A 23,554-nucleotide genomic window follows, 5' to 3' on the forward strand; every position below is an offset into this window, starting at 1 on the left:
TCTGATGCTATACACACAATGGGGCAACATAGTAACCACAAGTGTGGGCTTTGGAGATGGATGGTTATAGATGCAAGGCCTAACTCTACCACTGACCAGCTACATGGCTTCAGCAACATAACTTTCACTGGGTCATAATATCCTTATCAGGAAAATAGGGACAAGAATGATAATAATAATGGAGATGTTGGGAATTAATGCACAAAAAGTACTTGATGCACTAACTAGCACATAACATGAGTCCTCAAAATTATAGACATGCATATTCAAGGAACTCACAGTGAAGTAAAAACCTTCCCTGCTAAAGAGAGAATAAAGTTGCCCCTAATATGTTGGTCCCTTATTCATAAATCAATAAATACCTCCATACCTGGGAAAAGGTGAATCTATGGGCAGCTTGTCCAATTCCCCGCTCACTGCTCTTCTGGGCAAAGGAGTCCTTGGGTGCCTGTAGAACAAGGGTCTCCATATTCTCGATACGGACACAATCCTGAGAAGCAGTAAAGAAATCACAGAAGGAAATAATCTTGGGAACCTTTCCTGTATTGCATCATTCCATCTTGAATCTTCCCTTCTCAGACACTCACCTGATCTTCCTGTCGTTCCAATTCTGAGGGTAACAAGGGCCTGACCCTCAGGTATACTTTCACCTTCTCTGTACTATCCTCACATGGAACCTGTGGCAGAATTCCAGGCCAGAATCAGCAGTTACTTCCAAGCAGATGGGCAAGCATAGCATATTTCCAGAGAATCATGCTGACACTATACCATTTCAACCCAAATGTCTGTACACTACTCTACAGTTCCATAATCATTCCAACCCACATGGGTTTTTTCACTGTTTTATCACCCTTCACTGTCTTCAGTATCCTGGCAACACAGCCTGCCACACTGACTTTCTGAATTAGAACTGGTTAATTGGTAAGAAAATCACCATATGATATTACAGCAAAACTCGGTAGTTAAGCACCTTGGAGGCAAACCTAAATTTGAGTTCCAATTCCATCATTTAGAACTATGTGATCTTGAACAAGTTCTTTAGATTGTCTGCCTCTGTTTATGTATCTGTAGAATTGTGTTAACAATAGAACCCACTTCATTCAACAGATGTTTAGAGATTTGCCTACAATGGCCTGGGAACTCTAAGAGGCTGTGGTGGTCCACAGAAACATTATCAAGGTCTAGCTCTCATGAAACTTTCTCAGGAAGAGACTTCCTAGTAGAGTTGTGTTCAACCAGTGCCATTCCCCAGGCCAAGGAACATTTAGCTATGTCAGGGGAAGGTTCTTGGTTGTCACAGTGGGAAGGAGCTAGTGACATCTAGTGGGTAGAGGACAGGTATGCTGCTAAACATCTTAACAAGGTACAAGACAGACCACTATAACAAAGAATTAGCTGGGCCCTAATGTCAATAATGCTGCAGCTGAGATACCCCAGCTTAGCATAAAGCCTCCATAAATGGAAGCTATGGTTGATATTAAAAACATACTTAATGGCTGTATGGTCTTGTGCAAGTTATTTAACATATCTAGGCCTCATGGTGAAGAGAGAACTGTTAGCCTTCCCTCACAGGACTGAGAGCATGGCACTTGAGAGTGTTTTTAATGGAATGCAAATAATATTCTTCCTACGGACACACAAATTTACATTTTTTTCTTGCCCTGCTCTTAATTTCAAATCAACCTTTCAGACCCTTGGGATTGCTAGTCTTTGACCTAATAGGAATGCGGACAACTGGGAGGCTGAGGCTATCGCTCTGCTGCCAAACCACTGTCCAACCCCTTTACCTGCTGCTGCTTATCCTCCAGGGAGGTGGAGATGACAGAGCAGTCTGATACCAGGTCCTTCCGTACCACAGACCCTAAATCTGCAGCCGTGGACTCAAACATGGGGGAGACTACAACGTCCTCATCTGACAGCAAGCCGGCTGGTGGAGAAAGGATCCCTTGCGACATGGCAGCAGGGGCGGCTTAGGTCTACAAAGAGACAAAAATGGGTAGGGAGGAGAACCTTAAGGGACAGGTGGGGCCGCAAATTCTAGGTAGGAAACAATTTCCTCGCCCCAGGACACCTTCCTCTCGCTCCTTGAATTCCTCCTCCGTTGGCCCTTCAAATGCCAGGAGAGGGGTAGGCGCGAAAGAAGCAGTTAATCAGGTTATAATCCAGTCTTAGGCATTTCCGACCACCAACAGGAATGAATAGATACCTCGCTCCAAAAGCAGAAGCCCACTCTTTAGCGTGCCTCGCCCACCGGCCTCCTTCTCCAGCCTCACTCCAGGCCCAAAGGGAGGACAGAGGTATTAAGGGAAAAAAGGGATGGCGGCCGCATCCTTTGTAAAAGCCTACCCCGCGAGGGCAAGGGCTGGGACCGCCGCAAACTCACCGAACACACGACACTCGCTCCTCCTCGGGTACCGACTCACAAGTCCAGCTGCCGAACCTGGACTTTCGCCGTCGCAGGGCTCAGCTCCACCCATGAGGCGCACCTTTGTTACTGATACAATGTTTTAAATTACGCGCTGTGTTCGTTCGGCCAATCAGACAGCGAAACCTGCAGCTGCCAATCAGCGCAAGGAAAGGGGGCGGGGGAGCCTAGCAGGCGGTTTGCTCTCGGTCGACCGCTCCCCTCCCATGTGGCTCCGGGTTACCAACTGTCGGGGTTAGGAGTTGGGCCGCCTGCAGTTCTTGGCGCTTAACACCGTTCCTTGGACCTTAAGGCACTTCTTTACTTAAAAACCTGAAGGAAATTCTGGGGCCTCAGCGCCATCCTCTTTAGCATGATTCTTCCCGGGAGCCCTCAAGAAGCCTGATTTAGAGCTTCCTCGTCCTGGGGTCTGACTACATTTCCCAGGAGACATCGCGAGCAAACGCCCGGACTCTATTTCCCAGAATCCTGGGCTTCGGCGGTACCAGACTGTCTTCGCTGGGGCGTGGGGGGCAGGCGATTCCAGGGCCAAGATGGCGGCAGGAACGGGTAGTAAGTATGTCGGCTGTTTTTGCGTGGAAGGCCTTTTAGACCAGAAGCTAGGTACTAGACTTCTGCCACGCGCCTGGGGAGTAGGGGCAATGATTGCCCAAGGGCCTAGGGTCTTGAGAGACCTGCGCTCGACCGTATCGTGAAGACTGTCGATCAGAGGCCCACAAGTCTAGGGTTTTGTGTCTCAGGAAAGCTGCGGAGATTTGAGAGAAGCCGTTCAGCGAATGCCTGTGTGTTTGCGAGCTCTGCGGGGTGCGAGATCAAAGGGCTGTGGACACTTGGGTGTGAGGACAAAGATGCTGTGAGCCATATGGAGTGACTTGCTCTCAATAGCCGTTCTTTTTCTGGCCAGCGTTCCTGAGGCCTGTAGTCGATCTCCCGGAGAAATAGGGTACTTTAACTCTTAGCTTTTTCGGCCGCAAGGGAAATTGAGTTTTGTGCATTGAGATGCACATTTTCCTGTTTCATACGTTGAAAAGGCGTTTGAGGTCCGACGGCTCCATGGGGGTGAAAGTACTTCGAGAAGTAAACAAGTTTATGCTAGGGAGGCTGGGCTGTAGGCGCGGCGCGGGGTGGGGGAGGGGAGGGGAGGGGAGGGGAGAGGAAGGCAGCGGCCGCTCGGAATCCTGGGAAAGAAGCCCTGGCGTTCAGATGGGTATAAAGTATTCTTAAAACTGGGCCTGTCGGGAGAACGGCCTTATCTTACTCTGATGTTTTGCCTTCCCTTTAAAAAATAAAACAAAGTAGCCACGTCATTTGAAGAAGTGAAATGTTTTGCCACTCGGTGCAATATGCGTGGAATGAATAGGTACCTGCCTACTGGTAATATTTTAGTAGAGATGAAAATCAGGATTCCGTGATAGTAACTCACTTTGTTCCTAGAAGGTGGAATGTTTTGCATTAGGCTTTTCGTCCTCCCTTTGGGCCTTAGAACTAGTGCTTCAGTGGTTGCTCTCTAAGATTTTTCTCCTTTTAGAACACAAGCTGTTGAGTACTGGCCCTACAGAGCCATGGTCCATCCGAGAGAAGCTCTGTTTAGCCTCTTCGGTCATGAGGAGTGGAGATCAAAATTGGTAAAGTATCTAAGATAGCTGCTTTTTTGAATCTTAGAAACTACTGGATTTTTTTTTTAAACTGGTGGATTCCTGTGGGTTTTTTTTTTTTAAGGTTTTATTTATTTATTTATGAGAGACGGGGCGGGGGTGGGGGGCAGAGACCCGCAGAGGGAGAAGCAGGCTCCATGCTGGGAACCTGATGTGGGACTCCATTCCCCGGAACAGGCCCTGAGCCTAAGCGAAGGCAGACACTCAACCACGGAGCCACCCAGGCAGTCCCTCATTCTGGTTTTGATTTGCATATCCCTGATGTCTAATGTTGAGCGTCTTTTCATATGCTTATTGGTCATTTGTATCTCTTTAGAAAAATGTCTGCTTAGATCCTTTGGATTATTTATGTTATTACTGAGTTTTAAGCGTTCTTTGTATTTTCTGACACAAATTACTTGTCAGATAATTTGCAAATATTTCTCTATTTTGTTTATTGTCTTTTCACTCTCTTGATTGATATCATTTACAACACAAAAGTTTCTATTTTTATTTTTTAAAGATTTTATTTATTCGTGAGAGACACACAGAGAGAGGCAGAGACATAGGCAGAGGGAGAAGCAGGCTCCACGCAGGGAGCCCAATATGGGACTTGTTCCCGGGTCTCCAGGATCATGCCCTGGGCAAAAGGCAGGCACCAAACTGCTGAGCCACCCAGGTGTCCCAGCACAAAAGTTTTTAATTTGATATGTCCAGTTTATTTTTTCTTGTGTTGCTTATGCCTTTGGTGTCATAGCTAAGAAACTATTTACTTCTGTGTTTTCTTTTCAAAGCTTTATAGTTTTAGCTCTACACATTTAGGTCTATGCACTCCATTTTGAATTAAGTTTTGTGTATGCCGTAAGACAAGGGTCTGTTTTGCACGTTGATATGCCCCAGTATCCATTATTTGTTAAAAAGACTGTTCTTTCCCTATTGAAATTGTCTTGGCATTCAGTATTTCTTTTTAAGGACCATAAAGTAGAACTGTGGTTTCCAGCCCTTTTTTTTTTCTAGTGCATATTTATTTATTTATTAATAAAGATTTATTTATTTGAGAGAGAAAAGCAAACAAGTGTGCAAGTGCCTACTGGGAAGGGAAGGAGTGGGGAGGGGCAGAAAGGGCCCTAAGCAGACTACTGTGTGCTGAGTGCAGCCCTGCAGGGGAATGGGGGAGCTCTATCTCTCCAGGCTGAGCTCACAAACCTGAGTGGAAACCAAGAGTCAGATACTTAGCTGACTGTGCCACCCAAGTGTCCTTCCTTTTTTTTATAATAAGTTTTTTTTTAATTTATTTATGATAGTCACACAGAGAGAGAGAGAGAGAGGCAGAGACATAGGCAGAGGGAGAAGCAGGCTCCATGCAGCGGGAGCCCGATGTGGGATTCAATCCCGGGTCTCCAGGATCGCGCCCTGGGCCAAAGGCAGGCGCCAAACTGCTGCGCCACCCAGGGATCCCCCCTTCCTTTTTTATATTTAACATTTGTCTATTTTTCCTCAGGATCTAAGGACACTTTTGTGTGTGTGTGTGTGTGTGTGTGTGTGTGTGTGTGTGTGTAAATTTTAGGTAGTATCTACACCCAGGGTGGGGATTGAACTCACAACTCCGATATCAAGAGTTGCATGCTCTATTGATTAAGCCAGCCGGGAACCCCTAAGTACATCTTTTAATTGTCTTAAGCCTTAAAATTACTTAATATACAAATGTTTATGTGGCATGTCTCTAATTGTTCAAATGAGTTTATTGAGGCATCATTACTGGTTACACTTAGCATTTCTGCAGCTTTATATATTTTTCAAATAACTTTTTTTTTAAGATTTTATTTATTTATTCATGAGAGACACACACAGAGAGAGAAGCAGAGACACAGGCAGAGGGAGAAGCAGACTCCATGCAGGGAGCCTGATGTGGGACTGGATCCTGGGACTCCAGGATCAAGCCCTGGGCCGAAGGCAGGCGCTAAACTGCTGAGCCACCCAGGGATCCCCTCAAATAACTTTTTAAAGGTGAATTCTGGATAGCCTAGATAATGGCTGTTCTTGAACCAAATTAAATGGTAAAAACCCCAAGAGAAAATGAATGTTGCTAAATATCAGGTTAAATATCAGGTTAAAAACAGTGTAAGAACACTTAAGTAAAAATGAAGTTTTATTTATTTTTTTAAAACATTTTATTTAGGGGCGCCTAGGTGGCTTAGTCAGCTGAGCATTTGCCTTCCACTTGGGTCATGATCCTGGAGTCCTGGGATAGAGTCCCTCATCAGGCTCCCTGCTCATCAAGGAGCCTACTTCTCCCTCTCTGCCCCTCCCACCTGTTCATGCTATCTCGTACATGCATACACGCACTCTCTAATAAACAAAATCTTTTTTTTTTTTTTTAAGATTTTACTTATCTATTCATAGAGACAGAGAGAGAGAGAGAGGCAGAGACACAGGCAGAGGGAGAAGCAGGCACCATACAGAGAGCCCGACGTGGGACTCGATCCCAGGCCTCCAGGATCACGCCCTGGGCTGCAGGGAGTGCTAAACCGCTGTGCCACCGGGGCTGCCCCTAATAAACAAAATCTTTAAAAAAAGTTTTATTTAGGGAGAGAGTAGAGGGGGAGAGGAAGGGGGAGAGGGACATGCCGACTCCACACTGAACATATTCTAACACTACCAGTGTTAGCATTTTCTTAGAGTTTCATTACTTGTGTTTCTCTAGCATTAATTTTAAATACATGAGTAAATACATGTTTTTTCTCCCCCTACTTTTTAAACACAAATGGTTTTATACTATATGTACTGTTCTTTGTTTTACCACTGCTTCTCTTTTTTACTTTAGTAAAAAAGGCTCTTGTTTTAAGCAGCTGCGTGGTATTATGATACAGATATACCATAATTTATTTAACTGGTACTCTGATGGACATTTGCTAGTACAGATATAGCCTTGCATAATTATATACAAACTGAAGGTGGAATTATTAGGTCAAAGAATGTATGTGTTCATAGAGTTTGATAAGCACTTCATAATGTTCTACTCATAAATGGTTTCAGTTTACAATCCCATCGGTAATATATCAGGATGCCTCTTTTTCTGTGTCCTGGTTGTTAGATATTTTTGATCTTTGACAGTGTTAAAAAGGTGAGAAATAGTTGTCATGTTTTTCATTTATATTTATCTTATGATGAGTAAGGTTGAATATCTTCATGTGTTAAAGGGCCACTTACTTCCTTCTTTTTTGTAAACTACCTTTTTCCTTTTTTTTTTTTTTTTTTGTTCTTCAATTGGGAGAGAGCTCCTTATACATTAGGGAGATGAGCCATTTGAGCTATGAGTTTTGTTTGTTTGTTTGTTTGTTTTTTTAAGATTTTATTTATTTGGGGATCCCTGGGTGGCTCGGAGGTTTGGCGCCTGCCTTTGGCCTGGAGTGTGATCCTGGAGTCCCAGGATCGAGTCCTGTGTTGGGCTCCTTGCATGGGGCCTGCTTCTTCCTCTGCCTGTGTCTCTGCCTCATTCTCTGTGTGTCTCTCATGAATAAATAAAGCCTTTTAAAAAATTAAACCTAAATAAAAAAGATTTTATTTATTTATTCATGAGAGATACACACACACAGAGGCAGAGACATAGGCAGAGGGAGAAGCAGGCTCGATGCAGGGAGCCCGATGTGGGACTTGATCCCAGGACTCCAGGATCACGCCGAGCCGAAGGCAAGCACCAAACTGCTGAGCTACCCAGGGATTGCTTTTTTTTTTTTTTAAAACCAGTGTGTCATTTGACTTTGCTTATGGTAACATTTTTACTTTAAGACTTTTATTTTTTGGGTATCCCTGGGTGGCTCAGTGGTTTGGCACCTGCCTTCGGCCCAGGGTGTGATCCTGGAGTCCTGGGATCAAGTCCCACAAGGGGCTTCCTGCATGGAGCCTGCTTCTCCTCTGTCTGTGTCTCTGCCTCTTTCTCTTTGTGTCTCTCATGAATAAATAAATAAAATCTTAAAAAAAAAAAAGACTTTTATTATTTTATTTTTATTTTTTTAAAGATTATTCATTTTTTAAAATTTTTTATTTATTTATGATAGTCACACAGAAAGAGAGAGAGGAGAGAGAGGCAGAGACATAGGCAGAGGGAGAAGCAGGCTCCATGCCGGGAGCCCGACGCGGGACTCGATCCCGGGACTCCAGGATCACGCCCTGGGCCAAAGGCAGGCGCCAAACCGCTCAGCCACCCAGGAATCCCCTATTTTTTATTTTTTAATAAAAATAAAACGCTCAACCACTGAGCCACTCAGGTGTCCCAACTTTAAGACTTTTAAAATGTAGTTTATTAATTTTTTTCAAAAGTTCCTGGATTTTGTGACCTATTTAGAAAAGTCTTCCTTAGTCTGAGATTATAAAATAATTCCGTGATTTCTTGTAGTACTTTGATGGTTAATTTTTTTTTGTTTAATATTTAAATCTTTGCTTCATTTGGGGCTTTTCTTTGTCTAAGGTGTAAATTGTAGATCAGACTTTATTTTTTACTGATAGCTATCCATATAACTATTGAACTTTATAAAAGAGCTGTGTGATACCATTATCTCAACACAAATATAAAAACTCTTTTCTTTTAAAAGTTACTTAGTTTTTCAACTAAGAGAAGTTTCACATAGAGAAGTGTGGAGAATAATATAGAGTATCCATGTTAGGGATCCCTGGGTGGCTCAGCAGTTTAGTGCCTGCCTTTGGCCCAGGGTGTGATCCTGGAGTCCCGGGATCGAGTCCCACATCAGGCTCCCTGTGTGGAGCCTACTTCTCCCTCTGCCTGTGTCTGCCAATCTCTCTCTCTCTCTCTGTCTGTCTGTCTGTCTGTCTGTCTGTCTCTGTCTTATGAATGAATAAATAAAATCTTAAAAAGAGTATCCATGTTAAATCCAGTTTGGATTTAACAAATCTTAATATTTCATCATGTTTCCTTTGGATCTTTTTCAAGATTTTAAAATTTTATTTATTTATTAGAGCAAGCACGTATGAGCAGAGAGAGGAGTAGAGGGAAAGGATAGAGAATCTCAAGCAGACTACTGCTCAAATCTCAGATCACTGAGACCATGACCTGAACTGAAGTCAAGAGTTGGATACCCAACTGATTGAGCCACTCAGATGCCCCTCTTTGGATCTTTTTAAAGAAATAAACATAGACACAATTAAAGCCAAATGCTCTTCCTTGATCCCATTCTAGTCCTATTTTTATTTTTTGCCTGTCTTTACAACTTTTTAGAAGGTGATACGATTGCATCGTAGCAGAAAGTTGTCTTTTTTTTCCAGTTAATATTATGTGGTATATATGTTCCATTTCACCACATTTTCTAATTATTTTTATGATCTGTTTAATATTTTATAGAGGTGAAATGCCAGAAGTTAAACATCTCTTGCAATTATTTAGGAAAAACCTGTCAGTCTGATCAAGTCTACATGCTTTCTTCTTGGTACTTGCCACTTTGTTAGATTTTTTTTTTTAATATTTTATTTATTCATGAGAGATTGGGAGAGGCAGAGACATAGGCAGAGGAAGAAGCAGGTTCTCTGCAGGAGCCCGATATGGGACTTGATCCTGAACCCTAGGATCATGACCTGAGCCAAAGACAGATGCTTGACTGCTGAGCCACCCAGGCGTCCCTTTTTATTTTTTTTTTAAAGATTAGATTAATTTTAGTAATAGATTCCTAGGAGTTATATTAGTGGATCAAAAGATAATTTTTTAGTCCAGAACGTCTTACAAATTGCTTTTCAAAAGATACATCTCTTCTAAAAAAAACCAAAACAACATAAAAATACTTTACCAAATGAATAGAAATGATAATGTACTTGTTTTATTTTTTTATTTTTTTTTTAATTTTTATTTATTTATGATAGAGAGAGAGAGGCAGAGACACAGGCAGAGGGAGAAGCAGTCTCCATGCACCGGGAGCCCGATGTGGGACTCGATCCCGGATCTCCAGGATCGCGCCCTGGGCCAAAGGCAGGCGCCAAACCGCTGCGCCACCCAGGGATCCCAATGTACTTGTTTTAATACCTCACTTCACCCAGGAAATATATCAATATCACATAGGAAAACTGTTTCACAATGATTGTTTCCATCTAGATGAATTTAAGGTGGGTTGTATCGTTTTCCATAGTCACGTATTTCAGAATACTTCCTGGTGGCAGTTTTTCATTCTAAATTTTGTACTCCAAATCTTGAACTCTTAGCATACCTCCCCCTCCCCACTCTTTTTTCTTCCTGTTTAGTTTGTAATATGCTTTTCTCATTTTGTGTAGGGTATCAGTTAGCAGAGCAATCAAGCCCTTTGCAGAACCTGGCCGCCCTCCAGACTGGTTCTCTCAAAAAGTAAGTTCACAAGCAACTCTTTTAGAACAGTCTTAGAGATTTGAGGTGGGTTTCCTTCCAGGCCTTGCCCTTTAATCAAAAAGCTTTTATACCTCAAAGAGGCGGAATAGTTGAGAATACATTTTCCTTTTTCCCACTCTTTGTCAATTCATCCGTGTATGTTCGTATTATAAACTTTTCTTGTCTTTGTAACATAACATGTAAGAGTCCAGCTTGGGAGTTAGGAGATCTGGTTTGGGTTGGTTTTTTGTTTTGTTTTGTTTTGTTTTAAAGATTTCATTTATTCATGAGAGACAGAGAGGCAGAGACATAGGCAGAGGGAGCCTGATGCGGAACTTGATCCCTAGACCCGGGATCATGCCCTGAGCTGGAGCAGATGCTGGACTGCTGAGCCCCCAGGCATCCCTGAAGATCTGGGTTTAATATGACTTAACCTAGAATCTTGGGACCGTGATTCTCTGTTTTCTCATTTATAAAGTTGCTTCAGGATTGTTGTAAAGCTTTAGTTGAATAATACCTGTAAAACCTTTAGCCCAGTGCCTCACATATGATATGGTAAAACTTTGAAAGGTCGTTCATTTGCAGGCTTGTTCATCATATTTTTACTTTTTTTCCATAGCATTGTGCTTCCCAGTACTCAGAGCTTCTAGAGACCACTGAGACCCCAAAGTGAGTACAAAGACAGGTATTCAGGGCACATCTCTTTAGTGGAGAGTGTTGACTGAGGAAGTCTGGTTTACATCTATTAATTACTAGGTGATTCAAAATAGAGAAGTTATCTATGGTTAAATGGTGGAGAGGCTCAAAGAAAGCAGTTGGGATTGGGAACAGATGTTCTCTTATTCAAATGTATGTTTGTTTTTGTTTTTAAATTTTCTACAGAAGGAAACGGGGCGAAAAGGGAGAAGTGGTCGAAACTGTTGAAGATGTCATTGTTCGGAAATTGACTGCTGAACGAGTTGAGGAACTGAAGAAAGTGATAAAGGAAACCCAAGAAAAATATAGGTACTTGTCAGAGAGAATACCAAATGGTTGAGAGAGACCAAAGGGGCTGACTTCTGATACTGGTCAGAATTTTTTAAATAGTAGATTTAAATTAAAAAACCTAGATTACTTATTTCTCTTTCTAGACGGCTGAAAAGAGATGCAGAACTAATTCAAGCTGGGCACATGGACAGCAGACTGGATGAGCTTTGCAATGACATTGTGATGTGGGTTATATTGTTCTTCCTTTCGTACACCTCTCTTTTTACTGCTTTTTCACCCTCAATCTGGTTTATCTCTTCCATCTGCCATCCCTTTAGACTTGAGTGATTCTAGATGGGAAGAACTGCATACTAGCCTAGTAGCTGGGAGGGAGGAGTGAGTTGTAGAAGGTAATGTGATGGATTATTTCAGTGTGAGGACATAACTTAAAGTTTAGTTTGCCTAAATGAAGAACTGGTAGTGGGACGCCTGGGTGGTTCAGTGGTTGAGCGCCTGCCTTTGGCCCAGGGCGTGATCCTGGAGTCCCGGGATTGAGTCCGACATCGGGCTCCCTGCATGGAGCATGTTTCTCCCTCTGCCTGTGTCTCTACCTCTGTCTCTCTCTCTCTCTCTCTCTCTCTCTCTCTCTCTCTCCCCCCCCCTCCCCGTGTGTGTGTGTGTGACTCATGAATAAATAAATAAAATATTAAAAAAAAAACAAAAAACTGGTAGCTAGGCAGTACACTAAAAATTTCCTGTTTTAGAGGTAACTGTCTGGCTCAGAAGAGCATGTGACTTGATCTTGGGGTTGTGGGTTTGAGCCCCCACATTGTGTGTAGAGATTACTTAAAAGTGTAAAACCTTTTCTTTTCTTTTAAGATTTTATTTATTTATTCATGAGAGACACAGAGGGGCAGAGGGAGTAGCAGGCTTCCGGATCTGGGACTTGATCCCAGGACCCTGGGACCATGACCTGAGTGAAAGGCAGACACTCAACTACTGAGCCACCCAGGTGACCCAATAGTGTAAAATCTTTAAAAAAAATTTTAATAACATTTCCTGTTTTGCTGGCAAGGATTCTTTTTTACGCCTTTCCTCCAGAAAGTGCTAGCCTGACAAAAAACTTCCTTATGAGGGCACTGTGACCTATGGAAGAGCTAGAACTGGCTAGGATCTTACTCTTACTTACCTCTTTAGGAAAAAGAAGTTGGAGGAAGAGGAGGCTGAAGTAAAGAGGAAGGCTACGGATGCTGCATATCAGGGTAACCTGAACCTTGTGACTGTTTAACAATTAACTATATGGTACTGCATGCTAATAACAGAGACTGTATTGTAACATAGAATCTACCGATGCTGACTTACTTGTGCACTTTTCTATGTCCTCTTCTCTTACCAGAATAAAAACATCCCTTTATATCCAGGAAGAAACTCTTGGAATAGGAGTTCTGCTAAGTTCTCACTTTTTGTCCTTTTAGGACACAAAGGCTTTATAATATAGATGTTAAATATAATTAAGTTTTTAGAATTCAAAGCCCTGTAAAAAGATTAAGAAAATAGTCCATTTATTGGATAAGAACTTAAACATTTGTAAGTTTAGGAATACATCCTTTGAGCCAGTGAAGTCGTTCCCTCGTGTTAAAAGCAGAATATTAATTATTAGTTGAAGAAGATATTGAGGAATGTTTAAATCACTTTCCTACTCCAGGGACCTTTGAGACAGTTCAGTGAGTTTGCTTAGTGTGAGAATTCTGTTTAGGAAAAACAAGTCTAAACAGTTTTCTGGTCTTCCAGAAGTATTAAAGATTTCTAATCCTAACTCCTATTACTGCTTTATGCAACATCTCCATATGCCCTTTATTATATAATAAGAGAGTAGAGTCATTTCATGTATTTAATCTTAAAGATTTAGTAATTGTTGTCTCTTACATTCTAGCTCGTCAAGCAGTAAAAACACCCCCTCGGAGATTACCCACTGTGATGGTCCGCTCTCCTATAGATTCTGCCTCCCCAGGAGGTGATTATCCACTCGGAGACTTGACTGCAACCACTATGGAAGAGGCCACCTCTGGAGTGAGTATATTTTCATCTGTAGGAATTGATCAGCAAAGGGGCAATAAGCCAGCAGAGAGCTGAGTGATGAGGAACCCACTTTTGGCCGAGAGGCAATTTCCTCTCTTGGTCTGAATGCTAAAGACTTTAACTTACCATGTTCTGTGCTCTAAGATAAGAATGGACCTAAAAACATTGAGCCTTTTGACCTTTTGGGAGATAGGTAAAATATTAAGGAATTGTTTGTAAGTAAACTAGTCTTAATAAAATTCCTGTAGAAATAAGGGATAGTTTTCTTGTAAATAGAATATTGGCAGTGGTTAAGCAGTTTGTGAAAGGCAGGTTGGGTGGAATTTTTGGGTCATTGTGGGTTTGATTGGGTGGAAGAGATAAAACAGGAAGAAAGGAATGGCTGAGAGCAGGAGCTATAGAGGGTTTCTGGGCAATTTCACTCAGGACTAATAAAGTAATAGTTAGACACACTAACCCATCCAGATTAGTAGGGAACCTTCCATAGTTTGAGAAGTCAGATAAAGGTTCTCTGTTGTCTCTTAGGTAACCCCTGGGACTTTGCCGAGTACCCCAGTCACCTCGTTTCCTGGGATTCCTGACACCCTTCCTCCAGGCTCTGCACCCTTAGAAGCCCCCATGACCCCAGTAACAGATGATTCACCCCAGAAAAAGATGCTTGGACAGAAAGCAACTCCACCCCCCTCCCCTCTGCTGTCAGAGCTCTTGAAGAAGGGCAGCCTCCTGCCTACTAGCCCCAGACTGGTATGGAGACTTCTGTGGGTGTTTGAGAGCTGTGGTGATTTAGTACTTTGGAAGGGAGTGCCTGGGACCTAAAATATGACATGGAAAAAAAAAAAGTTCAAAAGAGAAAGAGATCTCCTAATTAAATGTTAATTAAAAAAACAAAACCAGAGACAAAAAACCAGTAAGTTGATAGTATCCTTGGGTCCTGAGTTATCTGAAACCACAATTACTTTGGTTCTCTTCTCCAGAGAACTCTTGTCAAATAAGTGTTAAAAATTAGAGCTTCCCTTGGGTCTGAAATTATTCTCTTTGGTTATTAACTTCATGAAGTTTGGTCATCTGCTGGAACTTTTTTGGGAAGTGGTAGTAAAGGAAAGCTTGAGTGTAGCCTTCATCTCTGTTCTTCCCTGGTAGGTCAATGAGAGTGAAATGGCTGTGGCTTCTGGCCACTTGAACAGTACAGGTGTCCTCCTGGAGGTAGGCGGGGTTCTTCCCATGATACATGGTGGGGAAATGCAGCAGACACCCAACACTGTTGCGGCCTCCCCTGCTGCCTCAGGTAAGTCAGCATTTTTCCATTACTTACTTTACTTCACAGATGTTGATCTTAGTATTGACTGTCTTTGGTTTCTAGCCTTCGAAGTAAGCAACTGTCAATTGTAGATGTGAAGCCTAACTTTTTTTGGAGCTACTTTACCTGTTAAACCACATAGTGCCTCAGATTGTAAATCTATTCTTTCTTCAAAATCCTGATACCCCAGAATGACCACAGCATAGATATCGATGAGAAAAATTGTGAAGTTAGTAGTGAAGCTGCTTTTCTGGGGCTTGTAAAATTATGGAAAGGTGCTAAAGAATACCTGAGGTTATAGTACAGGAGAATTGAGATTTGGAATGTCAGGCCTGCCACATACTGATTCTGTGGCCTTGGATAGGTGATTTAACTCCTGAACATCAATGTGCTCTTTGATTAATTGCAGTATGTGCACCTCACAAGGATGTCATGATGATTGAGATAGAAAAAGTAAAGCAAAAAAAGTTTTATAAAATATCAAACTTTAGATATGGATATTTGAATGGTGTTGAATTTGGGTGGTTTATAGCATGCTTAACTGCAGAAGCGACAGATTTGTTCTTACCGGTTTTTCATGGCTTTGTTGGTACTAATTAATTTTCTTCTGGGGAAAAATTACCACCCGTTTTTCACATGCTTTGTGTGTCTGGTGCTTTTGGGTCATTCCTAACTTGGAAGAAGATCTTTATTAGTAAGATTGGAAAAAAGAAAGGATATAGATAATGAGCTTAATTCAACAGAGGATTTCCTTTCATTCTTTGAGACTGAAAATTTTCTTGGTTGAGTCTTAAAGTGGCGATTGCTTCTTGTTCACGTGCTTTCCTCTTACCTCATTTTGTGTACCTCTTTGTTAGGTGCTCCCACTCTTTCCCGGCTTTTAGAAGCTGGTCCTACACAGTTCACCACTCCTCTTGCTTCCTTCACTACTGTTGCCAGTGAACCTCCAGTTAAACTTGTGCCACCCCCTGTAGAGTCTGTGTCCCAGGCTACCATTGTCATGATGCCTGCGCTGCCAACACCATCCTCTGCTCCGGCTGTCTCCACTCCTGAGAGTGTAGCTCCAGGTGCGTCCCTGACCCACGCCCTGAGCAGCCACTAGGTCCAAAATTTCATCTTGAGCTTCAGTTAGAGAAAGCTGACCCAAGAAGATCGATTCCAATTCAGATGCTTCTGTTCTCCATGGACATGTGCCATCTTTATCCTTAGAAAAACAAGAATGAGAAGATGTGGGTGGGCATTTACATGTTGAGGGGAAAGGACTAAGTGTACATATGAATGGGCTTGAGAAAGTGTTCTCACCCTACTTTCTAGATAAAACTGGGGACAAGAGAACATATGAAGATGCAGATCTAAGATAACTTTTTCTGAGCTTAAGTGTGTGGGTACTTGATACCTGTCTATAGCTTTGGTTGATATCCAGGTTGTCACTTGGTATCAAATGAAATGCTTTTCTCTTCCTGTTACTCAGTGAGTCAGCCTGACACTTGTGTCCCCATGGAGGCTGTGGGGGATCCACATACTGTGACTGTTTCCATGGATAGCAGCGAAATCTCCATGATCATCAATTCTATCAAAGAAGAGTGTTTCCGATCAGGGGTAGCAGAGGCCCCTGGGGGGTCAAAGGCTCCCAGCATAGATGGGAAGGAAGATTTAGATCTGGCTGAGAAGATGGATATTGCTGTGTCTTACACAGGTGAAGAGCTTGACTTTGAGACTGTTGGAGACATCATTGCCATCATTGAGGACAAGGTAACTATTCAGCAAAGCCCAAAAGAATTTCTCGTGAGTTCTGCATAGGCTTCTCTTCTCAGCTTCTTGCTTCTTGTAGTAAGAATTACATAAACAGACGGTTCTGCTTCTGCCCATTTCCATCTCCTTAATCCCAAAGCCCTTTGTTGCTCACATTGGTCATCTCCCCAGCCATCCCTGTGTTTCGGTTTGCACAGGATAGGTATACTTGTCCTTTGGTTGCTTTTACTACATGTAGAGGGAAGATGCAGATTGAGGCTATCTCATTTGGTGCTTATAGAATTGAGGGATTTGGGCTGCTTTTTGGGGGGACTTCAACAGTATATATTATGGTACAGGTAGATGATCATCCTGAAGTGCTGGATGTGGCAGCAGTAGAAGCGGCACTGTCATTCTGTGAAGAAAATGATGATCCCCAGTCCCTGCCTGGCCCCTGGGAGCACCCGATCCAGCAGGAGCGGGATAAGCCAGTATCTCTTCCTGCACCAGAGATGACAGTCAAGCAAGAAAGGCTGGACTTTGAGGAAACAGAAAACAAAGGAATCCATGAACTGGTAGACATCAGGGAGCCTAGTGTTGAGATTAAAATGGAACCTGCGGAACCAGAACAAGGCATCTCAGGTCCTGAAATAGTAGCTGGAGTTGTTCCAGCCCCAAGTATGGAGCCACCAGAACTCAGGAGTCAAGAGTTAGATGAGGAACCCAGAAGTATTGCCACTGGAGAGATTGCTGAAGCAGATGTTTCCAGTGGGAAAGGCGATGAGACTCCACTTACAACTGTGAAGACAGAGGTATTTAAAATCAGGGGCTGGGAGGATGAAGGGTTATACCTTAGGTAAGAGCTGACTTTTCAGGCCTTTGGTTTTCTTCTTGCATTCCTGAATTCTCACATGGTTGATATGCCCAAAGCCACAGATAAGATGATTGCTACATGTGCTTATCCTGTTCCTTTTACGGTGACCATTAGATTCCTGTTAGTCCTGTTAGGACTTAGAATTTCTTTTGTAGTCTTTTCATTGGAAAACTTAGAATTTCTTTTGTAGTCTCGTCACTGTGTAAGCTGAAGTGATGTATCTGTACTTAGGGTAATTATTCTTTTTGGTCTTCAGGCATCCCCTGAAAGCATGTTGTCTCCATCACATGGCTCCAATCCCATTGAAGATCCTTTAGAGGCAGAGACTCAGCACAAGTTTGAAATGTCAGGTAAATGATATAGCCAGGAAATCTGTTCTCTGTAACTAACTTGACATCCTTTGCTTTGGCTTCTGAGGGATTGTGGGCTGTGGGAAAGTAGAGGAGGTAGTATAGGTCAGCTTGGAAAGGAGAGCTGCAGGGGATGATTGTCCATAGGAAGGGGAAGGCTGAGGTGGAAAAATCTTCAGGTAGTCTTTCTCTCCTCTGCAGACTCATTGAAAGAAGAATCAGGGACTATTTTTGGAAGCCAGATAAAGGTATTTCAGACTTTTCTTTATTCCTCTTGCTGTGTGACTAGATCTCCCAATAGCACTACCTTTTTAAAGAATTATAGTAAACATGCATCTGATTCTCTGAGATGAGACTGGTTAAGGAGTTGCATGGAAAAAAGTTGGCAGTGGACAGTTAGGCATACTGGCAGTACTATGGCCATGTGCTTCCCATCTGAAAGAATTTGTGAACATCACACAGAGCTTTCTTTCGCACATAATGCACAACAAAGCTTTGATACCCCCAGAGTGATTTAGAGTAAATAGGGATGCCAGAGTCAGGGAGAACATAGAAGAAATCAGATTATTAATTACACTATCCAAAGAAAATTCCCTGGAATATTCTTTTTAGAATTACTAAAGTAATGGTAACAAACAGATTTAAAGTATTGTGATATGAGCTTGCTCCATCAGAGGAGACACAAAATAAAAACTATTTTTGATAACTTTGTACCCAGGGTCAGAGTTCCTCTCAAGAGCAAGGGGAAAGAAGGAACGCCTCTTAGCTTAGTCTTAAGTAAGTAGCTTTTTTTTTTCTTCCTTTCAAGAAAAAGATCCTGGTCTTATTCTTTGTCCAGGTTCTATATTACTTGATCAGTGAGTGTACGTGGTAGTGTAAGTGATAGAGGGCTCAGTCAGGAAGCAGTGTGAGGTCATTTTCTAGAACTGATCTAATCCAAAAGACCATGTTTAATGACGCTTTGCTGGATAGCTTTGCTTGCATTTGTTGACTGGAGTACACTGTGTCTAAGGATGCCCCAGGTGAGGATGAGGAGGAAGATGGAGTCAGCGAAGCTGCCAGCCTAGAGGAGGCTAAGGAAGAAGATCAAGGAGAAGGCTATTTGTCAGAAATGGATAATGAGCCACCTGTGAGCGAGAGCGATGATGGCTTTAGCATTCACAATGCTACACTGCAGTCCCATACACTGGCAGACTCCATCCCCAGCAGCCCTGCTTCTTCACAGTTGTGAGTATCTGAGATTCTTCTTTGAGTTCAAGACCGTGAAGGTGAGAAGTAGGAGAGGATCTTTTTCTTCAGTCTTATTTTTTTCATCTTCCCTTTCTTGGCCTGGAACTAATAGTTCACAAGAAATGATAAGGATTTTTTTTTGGACTTATGCTTAGTGGGACTCCCTTCTTTTATTTCAGCTCTGTCTGTAGTGAAGATCAGGAAGCCATTCAGGCACAGAAAATCTGGAAGAAAGCTATCATGCTTGTATGGAGAGCTGCAGCTAATCATAGGTGAGTGAGCTTTACCAGTCAGTATGTTTCTCATGCTTCTCCTCAATGTTAGGAGAAAAAGTCTCGCTGGGTTTATATGGGATCGGTGGCTTTGACTTTTACAGCCTTCAGCTACTTAAATCAAGTTCCCTTACCTGTGCTTCTGAAGGGTAAGTCAGTAATTGCACCTTACTCTTTTTTGGACAGATATGCCAATGTCTTCCTGCAGCCTGTTACAGATGATATAGCACCTGGCTACCATAGCATTGTACAGAGGTAAGCCATGATCCATTCAGCATGCTGACTTGCCTGAATTGTAAGTTGTTCAGTCTTAGTGGATTTTTGCTTTACACAGAATGTTTAAAGCAAATGTTTTTGATCTGAGTAAAAGTGGTAAATTGATCATTTCAGTGGCTGGATCACAAAAGATAGACTTCTGTTACCATTCTTAGCCAATACCTACCGTAAAGATGCCTTGTTTTTAATTAAGTGCATGTCGTGAGGTGAGGGGTTGGTACTTCAGTCCTGGCAGCTACGACTAAGGGCATGTTTAAGAAGACATGTATGATAATAATATATTTGGATCCAGTTGAGTCCTCTTCCCCTCCATTTACCTGTTTTTGTTTTGTTTTTAGGCCTATGGATTTGTCAACTATTAAGAAAAACATTGAAAATGGACTGATCCGCAGCACAGCTGAATTTCAGCGGGATATTATGCTGATGTTCCAGAATGCTGTAATGTATAATAGCTCGGACCATGATGTCTATCATATGGCAGTAGAAATGCAGCGAGATGTCTTAGAGCAAATCCAGGTACTTTGAGGATCTTCAGTGTTTTGGTAACGATGAAAGGAAAATAGTCAGGGAAGGATTTATATTGATGTCAGGAAAGGGTGCTTGGCTTTTACTTAGAAGAGTAATCAGAGACACAGGAACATTAAATTTTATTCTTGATGGATTCGTGTTGTTTTGGTAAAAGAATTATGAGAATATTCTGCCTTTCTTGGGCAAATACTTCAGTTTCCTGAAGTTTTTTAATATTTGGGGGGTAAATAATTTTTTATAAAATGGTGAATTTGTATTTTTAAATTACATTAAGTATGTATATAGTTGACTGTCAACAAATGATTTCTGTTCATCGCAGATAATCTATTTCTATAGTTTGCATTATCAGGCACCCTTTGAGATACTGAATTTCAAGGGAAGTTGTCTATATCTGCATAGTCTGCTAAATTAAATTGCCTAATGGCCTTTGGTTCATCTAGGTTTTTTCTCTTTCCCATTCTTAAGAGATACTGATTCTGGATTATAGCCAAAAATTCAGAGATATTTGGCATTTTTACATCCTTTAGCATGTACAACTAGAATTAAAACCTAATACACTAGGGACGCCTGGGTCGCTCAGCAGTTGAGCGTCTGCCTTCAGCTCCGGGCATGGTCCTGGAGTCCTGGGATCAAGTCCCACATTGGGCTCCCTGCAGGGAGCCTGCTTCTCCCTCTGCCTGTGTCTCTGCCTCTCTCTGTCTCTCTGTGCCTCTCATGAATAAATAAATAAAATCTTTAAAAAAAAAAAAAACAACACCTAATACGCTAAACTTGGATTCAGTTGAGAAGTATTAGAATGCTGTTTGCAGAAGGATATGACATGAAGTCCTTTTTACAAAGCCAAAAGAGTCTTAATTCTTCCCTACTGGATCAGGTTTCAAGGGCCAACTGTCTTTCTTTTCACTATAGCAATTCCTTGCCACACAGTTGATTATGCAGACATCTGAATCTGGGATCAGTGCTAAAAGTCTTCGTGGGAGAGATTCTACCCGCAAACAGGATTCTTCAGAGAAGGTGAGGAGACCAAGAAAGAGCCTGTATGCCAGTGTTCCAGAGCTAGAAGTCTGAAGCATCCAAGGAACCTTATGTTACTACTTACTACTTGGTAACTGCTGGGCTTTTATATTCCAGTGGTGTTCAAACATACGTAAATCTTTGGATGTACTCATCCAAACGTTGAAACACACTCGCTGTGCCTGAAATACCCAGTCACATGAGAAATTGTGAGCTGAATGAGTGGATTATTACTTTCTCTGAGTGAGTGCCTTCAAAGTAGGGGAAATGATTTTTTCAGCAGTTGGGGACCGTCAGTTCCTGTTCCAGAAAGCATTATGGCCAGACTGCTTTTGGATCTCTTTCCTCTTGTTCTTGAGTTTTTAAATTTTGTCTTTGTGTGTGTGGTGCTTGTGTCTCTGTCCTGAGGTTTGGGGTGCTTGCGGCTGAGAGTTTCTGTGGAACCTGATCAGTGTTTGTTTGTCCTCTAACAGGACAGTGTCCCCATGGGCTCTCCTGCCTTCCTTCTCTCTCTCTTTGTAAGTATTGAATGGTTGCAAGGGGTGGTGTTGCCACAAAGATTCTCAGCTCCTGCTGGGGGTGGGTGGCAGAGGGAAGTCCAACATGCAGACCGTGGCAATGTCTTGAACTTATCTTTATTCAGATCGTTGAATAAGAATCTGTCTATTCTTCTGCATTCCTGTCTTTCTGCATGTGTGCGTGTGTGGGCTGGGTAGGGACTATTTATAAGTTCATTATGCTGAAATGAGGTATTCTTGGTAAGGATCTAGGATGCACCTGCTCCTCATTTCTTGATTCCACCTTTTGCCAATTCTTTTCTTACAAATAAAAGATTGCTTAGAGGAGTAGCGGCTAGCTGCCTTTTTTAAGTGTTCCTCATACCAACAGATACCCAGCGCATCATTTTTCTCCTTTTCCCTAATAGTAAGTTACAAGACTGATGCCTGATAACACAAATATTCGGTAAAATTTAAGATAAGGATCTTACTAACAATGAGTACCACATACAGTAGTGGCTGGTAGAATTAGAGATAAACTTAATAAAGCTAGCCCTAAACACTTACTGTTTTCCTCTGTGAATTGAATGACACTCTGGGGCACTGAGACATGATGTAATGGAAGACATCAGCCTAGAAAATCACATGATCTTAAACTCACTGGATTATCTTTTGGAACCTTGTTTTCCTTATCTGTGTGATGGACCTAATATAACCAGGTACCTGTCCAGCCTACCTCACAGGGATGTTGTGAGGATAAAATAAGATCAAGCTATGGAATTGGCTTGAAAAAAATTAAAGTGTTAAACAAATGCAAGGTGTTATTTTTATCTTTAATGTCGCCTCAAAGGCAGCTTGTGTTCATGAGCTCTGTAAACTTTAGAGTCCTTGCATGTTAGAAATGTAAAAATGGCCTAGCCCAGCAAAAGTGTTCACCAATTCATCTTGCCTACAGGCATCAGCCTGTACCACGGACGGAACACTGTAATCTCCCTTCTTTCTTACTGGCCTGCAACAGTGACTCTGGATCCCCAAGCAGTTGGTTGGCTGTTGCAAAGCTGGTTAATAGGATCTTTTATCTATTGAAGACAGCAAAGTATTGCACAAGAGGAAGGAGCTGGGCTGCAGGGAGAGAGCAGCAGATGGAAAGAAGCCTTCTGATTGTCCTGATCTCATGGAAAACAACTGTCAGGAGGTGCTAGGGAAACTAGTGCCAGGGTCAGTCTGCAGGAAAGGCCTTTCTTATAGGGACCAACAAGCTGGACAGGTATGTTAGCCAAGAATATCACTATCCACTGCCCTTTCTGACCCTCCCACCTTTCTTTTACTCTTTCTGTTTCTTTGAACACAGTTTAGGGCCTGGGTGGGATGACTAATAGTCATTCTTTGGGACCCCAGGTGAAACCCCAGTGACCTCTGTGGTGGGCAGGAGCAAAATACTCTGTCCTACATTTCCTCTCACAAACTACTGCCAGGAATTTTTAGCCCACTCTGTGGGAAGACAGATCTGTACCTCTTATTTCCTGGATTTTTCTGCTGATTCTCTTCCTTCCCCAAGAAACCAAATCCCCCAGCATTGTTGAAACTTCTCTCTTAGGTTCTAATCAACTCACTCATGCTCAATTTCTTTGTCTGCCTATCATCTAGGATGGGGGCACCAGGGGGCGCCGCTGTGCCATTGAAGCAGATATGAAGATGAAAAAGTGAAGCTTCAGAGTATCCTCATTGAGCTGCACCTGAAGTAGAAGTAAACAAGAAAGAGCTTGGGCTTGTCGGCCCAGTTCCAGAAGTGGAAGATACAGAAGAGGAGGCATCTGGGCCATGTGACATGAGCTGGGGAAACTCTCTCAGAGAGTTGAAGTAGCACAATTGCCTGTTTTAGGGCAAAAATCATGGGCTGTGTTAATGTCCTAATGCGTAGCTAGCAGATTGTAGCTAGTTTGTACTGTCTTGTGAAGTGTACAGACTTTTTAAAACAAAAACAAAACACCTGTGAAGTGTATATGTATACACAATAAACTGAGAAAAGAAAACTTTA

The 23,554-nt window shown here is 42.3% G+C and overlaps 2 protein-coding genes across 9 annotated transcripts in view; one reads left to right on the forward strand and one right to left on the reverse strand.

Annotated features, from left to right (window-relative positions):
* Nucleotides 1-2,513, reverse strand: part of KIF20A (kinesin family member 20A) — a 10,983-nt gene extending 8,470 nt beyond the window's left edge. For both annotated transcript variants that reach the window (XM_055301610.1, XM_055301609.1), the window contains exons 1-4: nucleotides 2,384-2,513; nucleotides 1,788-1,976; nucleotides 588-677; nucleotides 371-490 (exon numbers count right to left, since the gene is read on the reverse strand). In XM_055301610.1, coding sequence (XP_055157585.1) covers nucleotides 371-490; nucleotides 588-677; nucleotides 1,788-1,955 — 378 coding nt within the window. In that variant the 5' untranslated portion in view covers nucleotides 1,956-1,976; nucleotides 2,384-2,513. The remainder of the gene's footprint in view (nucleotides 1-370; nucleotides 491-587; nucleotides 678-1,787; nucleotides 1,977-2,383) is intronic.
* A 312-nt stretch (nucleotides 2,514-2,825) lies between these two features.
* Nucleotides 2,826-23,554, forward strand: BRD8 (bromodomain containing 8). 7 transcript variants are annotated; one of them, XM_055301601.1, is made up of 22 exons: nucleotides 2,826-2,977; nucleotides 3,954-4,050; nucleotides 10,333-10,402; nucleotides 11,022-11,071; nucleotides 11,285-11,407; nucleotides 11,533-11,613; nucleotides 12,566-12,630; nucleotides 13,302-13,438; nucleotides 13,973-14,191; nucleotides 14,588-14,732; nucleotides 15,602-15,811; nucleotides 16,216-16,496; nucleotides 16,835-17,287; nucleotides 17,606-17,699; nucleotides 17,901-17,947; nucleotides 18,712-18,926; nucleotides 19,109-19,201; nucleotides 19,388-19,456; nucleotides 19,816-19,993; nucleotides 20,915-21,019; nucleotides 21,493-21,537; nucleotides 23,164-23,554. In XM_055301601.1, exons 1-22 carry the CDS (start codon nucleotides 2,959-2,961, stop codon nucleotides 23,221-23,223), a joined length of 2,856 nt encoding a protein of 951 aa, XP_055157576.1. In that variant the 5' UTR covers nucleotides 2,826-2,958; the 3' UTR covers nucleotides 23,224-23,554. The 7 variants fall into 7 exon arrangements, with proteins under 7 accessions (XP_055157576.1, XP_055157577.1, XP_055157581.1 ...); XM_055301603.1 differs by having other exon boundaries at nucleotides 2,953-2,981; XM_055301604.1 differs by lacking the exon at nucleotides 2,826-2,977 and adding an exon at nucleotides 2,997-3,368.

This window comes from Nyctereutes procyonoides, unplaced genomic scaffold, assembly GCF_905146905.1.
Source record: "Nyctereutes procyonoides isolate TBG_1078 unplaced genomic scaffold, NYPRO_anot_genome, whole genome shotgun sequence".
NCBI classification, from domain to species: Eukaryota; Metazoa; Chordata; class Mammalia; order Carnivora; family Canidae; genus Nyctereutes; species Nyctereutes procyonoides.

What these genes read in the sequence shown, in the direction of transcription:
- BRD8 (XM_055301601.1), top strand. An exon ending in TGGAAGAGGCCACCTCTGGA is followed by an intron (nt 13,439 to 13,972) that starts GTGAGTATATTT and finishes GTTGTCTCTTAG; the next exon opens with GTAACCCCTGGGACTTTGCC. An exon ending in TACCATAGCATTGTACAGAG is followed by an intron (nt 19,457 to 19,815) that starts GTAAGCCATGAT and finishes TTTTGTTTTTAG; the next exon opens with GCCTATGGATTTGTCAACTA.